We start from the raw sequence: 7,074 nt of genomic DNA, 5'->3' as shown, positions 1-7,074 counted from the left end.
TGAGACCCAGTTGTTCCGATTACAACCCAGCTCTCTGCTAAGGCCTGGGAAAGCAGTGGAAGATGGCCCAAATCCTTGGGCCCCCGCGCCCATGTGGGAGACCAAAAGAAGCACTTGGCTCCTGGCTTCGGATCAGCTCAGTTCCAGCAGTTGTAGCCATTTGGTGAGTGAACCAGTGGATGGAAGACCTCTCTCTCTCTTTCAAGTAAATAAAATAAATCTTTTTTAAAAAAGAAATAAACAATACTGTTATTATTGCTAAAGTACTAGATTTGAAATCTCATGTAATTCTGCCTAAATTGTAGTCAGTTTTAGGATTTGTTATGAAGCCTGCTGTGCTATTAATAATAAAATATCAATTATGATTTAAGTTATTCTGTTATTGTTAGGTGAATATTTTTTATAAGCTTTAATAAGATGCCTCAGCATTTAAGGTTTAAAATCTAAAATCATATTCATGCCAAATATGTAGGACATATTTTTCATAATTGTTCTTGTCCCTTGGGTCAGTAATTCAGTTTATAATCATCATAAAATTTTATTCTTAATTCTTTTTAATTTATCAGAAGGAAAATATGCATGGTTATTACCCAATTAAAATACTCCTGATGCTTTTAAGGTAGACATTATGAGGTTTTTGGGGTTTCACCGAAGACAATTAAAAAAAGAAAGAGCAGCTGCATGACTTCAAAGTATTTTTGAGCGCTCTGAGTTTGCAGAGATATTCAGCTGTCCGCCAGTGCCCTGTTCCCACCTGTCCTGTTCTCATCGCATCTGTGATGCGATCAGTGAATGATCTGAACATATTACCCATGTAGTAAATTCAGAGCAAATGACCCAAAGTAGAACTTTCATTCGGTAGCCCTAGCGAATCCTTGCTGGTACTCAGGCCCCCTTGGCTTATGGGTGCTAAGTGTGAGGACTAGGGAGTAAGTCACCGAAACACTGTAGAGAAACACGTGGATCTGAGTCTATCTCCTAGGCTGATCAAAGTGTCACTTGCTCTATGAGGGACACAGAGGTATCTCCTGGGAATAGATGCTTTGTGACAGTATTTGCTGAGGTATTTTCTCTTGATAATACACATACTTTTAGCTAAAGACAGTTTGGTTGGTGTCTTTACACAAACCAGCAGGAAAGGCTCTGTTACAAGGCTACAATTTCTTCCAGAAAAAATTACATGGGTCAAAGAAATTAATATCCATAAAAGGACAATGCCTGGTCATCAAAATTGCATTCCAATTCACGATGAAAGAATTACAAACAGAATCCAGCCTGACACTCCTTTGACAATCTCAGTAACTGTCTGTTAGCGTCTCTGTCTGATCATAGAATTGTATTGAAATATAGTTTCTTCCCCTACCTTATCAGAATATCTTAATTTCACGTACAGATGTGTTTAGTTCTGACAAACTTCATAAAATTCTAAATGTTTACTTACTGTCAAGGTGAAAACACTCTTGATGAGAGGCACAGTGAAAATGCCTTATTTGTGCCCAGGGTTTCAAAACTTGCCAAGTTCCTCTACAGAAAACAAGTTGGCTTTGCAGAGGGTGGGAGCACAAGGCTTAATTCATGGATGTGGTGAAGGCAAATTGGGTTATTTAAATAATACATGCAAATGGCTTTCAGTTGTAGGGTTACGGCACAGTTGACAAAGAACTTTGGCATATGTTGTGCCATTTGGTAAAAATAAACATACCTACCATTCCTGAAAGCAATCCAGTTGTCTACCATTACATTGTTCATTTGTGGCTGATATTTTAATTTTTTTTTTTTTTTCACTTTACTTGAAAGGCAGAGAGACAGAGAGATCTTCTATCTACTGGTTCACTTTTCAAATGCCCACAAGAGCTGGAGTTCGGCCAGGCTGAAACCAGGAGACCAGAACACAATCCAGTTCTCCCACGTGGGTGGCAGGGGCCCAAGCATTTGAGCTAGCTATCATCTACTGCCTTCCCAGGTGCCTTAGCAGGAAGCTGGCCTGGAAGTAGAGCAGCTGGGACTCAAACCAGCACTCCAGTATGGGGTGTCCCAAGAGGCAGCTTAATCTGCTGAGCCACAGCACCTGCCTCAGGATGCATTCTTAAGTAAAAATAATATCACGTTTTTAAAAGGACATTTGTCGGTTTATTGCCTAAACAGGTTCCAGCCACCGCGGCACATTTGGCACCAGCGATGTGTTTTGCTTCAGCGTGCAACTCCAGTGCCCGAGCACCAGTTACTCCGGTTCTAAAGGACTCAGCATGTTGATATACAGCTCCTCGCTACGAAAGCTTACCTTTTTATGGCTTCACCTAGGTGAGCGTATGGCTCCGGGCCTTTCTTTTAGGCTCTTTGACCTAGAGGAATGAGCACGGGCAGGCACTGACTTGTACAGGACAGTCCCACAGCTGCACGTCTCACGGCGATTGCTGAGCTGGGAAACTCCAGCCAGGGAACGCCGAGTCATCCAGTCTTTGGGAAAGGGGACACAGCCCCCAACTCTTAAGGAGGCCAGCCACACAGGTGACAAACTGCTGCACTTCAAAGACAGGAAATCCCTTCAAACGTTAAATTGTTAAGGACACGAAATGACCTACATTCAGGAAAACGGGGAGCCAGTCATTGAGCATCATGTTTGTTCCAGCTTAACGAAGCGTGTTTGGTGGATATTAACGCGGTCCCGAAGAGCCTTCCTCCAAGGCATGGCAGCCTTTTCCTCCAGAAACCCACATTTCCAAGAGCTTATTGTTAAAAAGCCACTTGAGTTCACATCAGATGAAAATTACCATGTAAAGACTCTCTCTGGGCCAGTTTTCACCCTTAAAATTAGTCTGGTTTAAAATTACAATTACTCAGAATGTTTGAGAAACTATGAAATTGGTTTAAAGTCATCCAGAACATCAAAACCAAGGGCAGGCATCAGGCTACAGCGCAGCCTTGGAAAATGCATAGATGGGACCTTAGGGTTTGACAGCGTCTGGAAGCACCCCGATATCTGGATATCTGGACTCGGGATTCCCCGGCGGTTCTGCCAGGCTAAGAATGTGAAGTCTAGATGGATTTCTTGCCAATCCTCAAAAGTACTTAGGGCTGCGTATGTAACAGTTTGAACCTTGGGTCAGTATTAAATTCTCATCCAATTTGCTCTGAATAAATGGGAGGTTGGGGGTGGGTTCGGTTGAAGGGGGCAGAGAAATGGTGTGTGCTATTTTCTCTGTGTCAGAGCCTCTGCCTCCCTGGTGTGTGGACGAATTACCGAACAAATGTGCAAGCCGCAAGGAAGCGGATGGGTGAAAGCCAATCTTGGAACAAAAAAGTTGCCCTTCCGTGTTTACATTTTCAAAAAGGGAAAATCCGAAAGGGGTTGAGATTGGAAAATTCCTGGGCAACCAAAAAGCTTAACCCACATTCCATAGCTTTATCAAGTTAAGCCTCTCTGAGCAAGAAGGTCAAAGTGAACTCTGCTTCCCGCTCACAAAGCGAGTCAACTTATTTTGTATGTATAGCTATAAACTGTTTGCAAGTTTCCTAAGTCAGGCACTCAGGATGAATTATGAATGGAATTAGCTAGCTTGACTTGGAATTTCCTCACTTTTACTGGTCTTTAAACAAGATTTTTATACATTCATATGTAATCGATGGGACCAACACGTGAAATGGCCCCTCACATAAAACACTCTGTTTTAGAGTGATTTTGCTGTGAAGCAACTTAAATATGAACTTCCAGTGTGGAAAAGGTGGATTTTACATGCTGCTTGGAGACGGATCTGGAGGACCGATGAGCTGGGCCACAAGATTTGTGTCAGAAGCTGAAATTAAGTTTATATTTTAAAATACAATTTTAAAAGCTAGCTTTGCTTTCATAAAAGCCAATCTGTTTCTCAAAGCCTTAGCCACCTTAAGAATGCATAAATTTGGTATTTGGTTTTGAAAGTGCAGGGTAGAATAATTTAGGTATTCATCAGTAGCTGAAGAAAATCCTTCCTGAGTGTAAAACTACCTTTAAAATTATCATCCAAAGGAGTGAATGTATACCTTCTGTTTTAATTTCAGTTATTAGCTATTTCTTATAGCTAATCGGCACTGTCTTAAAATTTTTCTACAACTGGTGCATCCAAATTGATTTCAACAGCAATTTGTGTGCATAAAAAAATGAGGTGAGGATCAATGCCAACTTTTACGGAGAGAAGTGAACTTGGATTTCTTTATACTCCAAGGCAAATGTTCAAATTTATCTCATGGATATCAAAAGAAGATTATTATAATAAACTCAGCTGTTTATGCAGAAAGCAACATGGAACAAATTCCAATACTTTTATTTATCGTATAACTTATGTAACATTTAAAACAAAGGTACTAATTAAAACACACATAAGATTTTCAAAGTTTAAAAAACTATTAAAAAACACTTCTGCAACTTAGCATATAATTGCTGGTACATTTTAATGGTCCTCCCTCTAGATTTCAGTGGTAAAATGCATTTACAAACTTCTTCTCAAATCCCTCAAACATTTAAATGGCCGAGAATATTCCCTTTTCGTCAGGATACATTAAGAGTATCTACTACCTTTACAGAACCGAATGTTACACTGATAGTATTTGTATGCTTGACTACCCCACTTCTGTTGGATAAAAATAGTGTCTGAGTTTTTAATTTTTTTGAAGAGGGACAAATGGCTTGGCAGAACCACTTTAAAACATGTTTTTACATTCAATTAAAATGTGTAAGTCCCCCAGTTTCTTGACACAAATGTTTTTATTGTACAATTTTAGATAGACTTGGAAATCCTCTTCTCTCCATTCCAATCCTTGAAGGGGTTACATTAATCTTATTTAAAAATTAGGGAAAACAACCACACTCACGGATCTAGCTGGAGAGAGTCAAAACTAATAGTTGCGATGTTTCCATACTTGCGAAAATACTTTTTGAAGGACTTATGAACTTCAGCCCGAAATGTGAGCTCCGAGCAACATCATACAAGCACCAAGTCTCCTCCTGAAATCCATAAATCAATGCAGAAATGTTTATCATAAATTCTTTAATGCAAAACCGAACCATTGAGAAAAGCCCAGGCAGGGAAACATTGGCTTCTGTCCTCCCATAAACACACGTTCAAAGGCAACGCTGACCCTCATGACTGCTCTGGGCGTTCAGAGGCTGAGGGGCAGGCGGCAGCGCCTGCTGCCCGATCCCGGGAGGCAGGTTCGAGGCGGCAAAGTGGCATCTTATTCTGTATCTCCATCCCTTTTAATTCGTCTTGATCGGCTTTCCGTCTAGGACGGCGAACGTCAAAGCACATTCAATTGTATCTGTTGGCTTTTTGAAAACCTCCCTGCTCCAGGCTATTTCAAATTCAACCCAGAACTTTACAAATGACAATAAGGAGATTTAAATAATAATAATAAAACTGTTAAACTCCCCCCCCCCAACTTTTGACCACAAAAAAAGTTCCAAAACACCGGCAAGCAATTTCAACAGTAAATTGATCATTTCAGGCTGGAAACATCCAGTGGACCCTGCTTATCCAGAGCCCCCCAGAGGCTCCGTCTGCCCTGGGACAGCGCCTCGGCACCCTCACCGTACCCCCTTGGTGGCTGGGAGCCGGTGCACAGGCGCGCAGCCGCCACGGGCACCCCGACAGCCTCAGGCTGCCACCTACACGTGGCGCCTCTAGGATTTCCTGACGGACTTATTTTAAAAATATTTACTTTCTGGCAAAAAAAAAAAAAAAAAATAGCTACTTCTTCAAAGTAGTTTAGAAGCCTGGCCAGCCCTGAAGAAAAGCACGCTGCAAGACGCGTCCCTGCCGGCAAATTTCCGACTTCCCCAACTTCTACCTCGCCCACTGCTAGCGACGCTCCAGACGCAGCGTTGGCCGCTTGGGGACCTGCACACACGACCTGGCACGCGGGTGAGCTCTGGCCCAAAAAAATGCGCCCCTCTCCCCAGCCCCGGGCACCGTGAGCAACGCCTTTCTCCCTCGAGGAAATACTTTTCCGAGCTCGCACCCCTCGTTACCAACCTGCGCGGGCCCGTGGGGGAGGGGAGGCGAGACGGGCGCGGGAGCCGCTCTCGTCAGCAAAGCCAAGGCCGGCGGCAAGGGCGCGCGCGGGCGTTCCAGCCGCTTCCTGCCGGGTCCAGCGGCCACTCGGAACAGCGCGGAGCGGACTGGGGCTTCTTCCCCGGGTGAAGCTTCCACGATGGGCTCGGGGGTGACCTCCCCCCCAGCGTGGGCGTGGGCCGCGCCAGGGCACGGCGGGAACCAGGTGCCCGCCCGCGCGCCCCTCAGCAACCACCCAGAGCGAGGCGCGAGGGTTCGAGCCTCAGGCGGGCGGCCCAGCGGGGCTGAGGGACCCGCGGAGAGGGGCGCCCAGGGCAGCGGTGCACGCTGAACTCCGGACCCGGGGGTGGGGGCTGGGCAGCGGAGAACTCGCTCCGGGAGCTGCCGCGTCCACCCCAAACGCACTTGAACCAGCCGGGCGTCGGCCGCGCTCGTTCCTCGACTTCCCTGGGGCGGGGCTGGCCAGTCCCGGGGCGCTCGCCTGCGCGCCCCACCCTGACCCCCGGGGTGTAGCATCGCCCAGCCCAGAGCTTCCCACTCCCGAACCCCCAATCTGAAAGCCGAGATCTAGGGCCGCCTGCAGCAAGGCTCAACTTACACTTCATTTTCTTTTGATTTGGAGAAAATGTCACTGCAGAGGAAAACACACGCGGCGCGCGCGCTCGCACACCAACCCTAACTGTAACTAGGACTTGGGGTGGGGGGCGGCCAGGGCGAGGCCCGCGCGGCTGCGGGCGCGGGGCGAGCGGCGTGGGCGCCCGTGCGGGGATTCCCGGTCTCGCAGCGCGCCCTAGCGGACGCCCTTCCGCTCGCCGCGCCCCGCGACGCGCGCCGGCTCTCCCCGCGCTCATTACAATCTGCAATATATTATTTCTTCCGAAGTATTGACAATGTGTGAGACTCCAGTAACCCCGGAGCTCTTGTCTGGACTCAGCACATTCATTCACATTTAGGGGGAAAAATCCGAATTAAATCCCCGTGACCCTGATTGGGTTACAGTGTCATTTTTTTCCCCCTGGATCCTCTT

General features: G+C 46.0%; 1 protein-coding gene and 1 long non-coding RNA gene across 10 annotated transcripts in view; one reads left to right on the top strand and one right to left on the bottom strand.

Moving 5' to 3' along the window:
• Nucleotides 1-1,767: 1,767 nt before the first annotated feature.
• On the bottom strand, nucleotides 1,768-6,801 carry LOC108176864 (uncharacterized). The gene is made up of 2 exons (XM_017342949.3): nucleotides 6,009-6,801; nucleotides 1,768-4,981 (listed from the first exon to the last, which is right to left on the bottom strand). Exons 1-2 carry the CDS (start codon nucleotides 6,561-6,563, stop codon nucleotides 4,853-4,855), a joined length of 684 nt encoding a protein of 227 aa, XP_017198438.2. The 5' UTR covers nucleotides 6,564-6,801; the 3' UTR covers nucleotides 1,768-4,852.
• The window catches only part of LOC103348788 (uncharacterized), a 193,884-nt gene continuing 192,572 nt past the window's right edge, over nucleotides 5,763-7,074 (top strand). For all 9 annotated transcript variants that reach the window (XR_011387238.1, XR_011387242.1, XR_011387239.1 and 6 more), the window contains exon 1: nucleotides 5,763-5,897. This is a non-coding gene — a long non-coding RNA (uncharacterized lncRNA). The remainder of the gene's footprint in view (nucleotides 5,898-7,074) is intronic.

Source organism: Oryctolagus cuniculus, chromosome 3 (genome assembly GCF_964237555.1).
Source record: "Oryctolagus cuniculus chromosome 3, mOryCun1.1, whole genome shotgun sequence".
Lineage (NCBI taxonomy): Eukaryota > Metazoa > Chordata > Mammalia > Lagomorpha > Leporidae > Oryctolagus > Oryctolagus cuniculus.
The sequence above is the reverse complement of the archived record's forward strand: the minus strand, read 5'-3'. Positions and strand labels throughout refer to the sequence as shown.

Bases quoted from the DNA above. Each gene is read 5' to 3' on its own strand.
- LOC108176864 (XM_017342949.3), bottom strand. From the start codon at position 6,563: ATGCTACACCCCGGGGGTCAGGGTGGGGCGCGCAGGCGAGCGCCCCGG. The intron at 4,982-6,008 runs GTTGGTAACGAG...TATGGATTTCAG, and splicing joins TCCCCCACGGGCCCGCGCAG to GAGGAGACTTGGTGCTTGTA.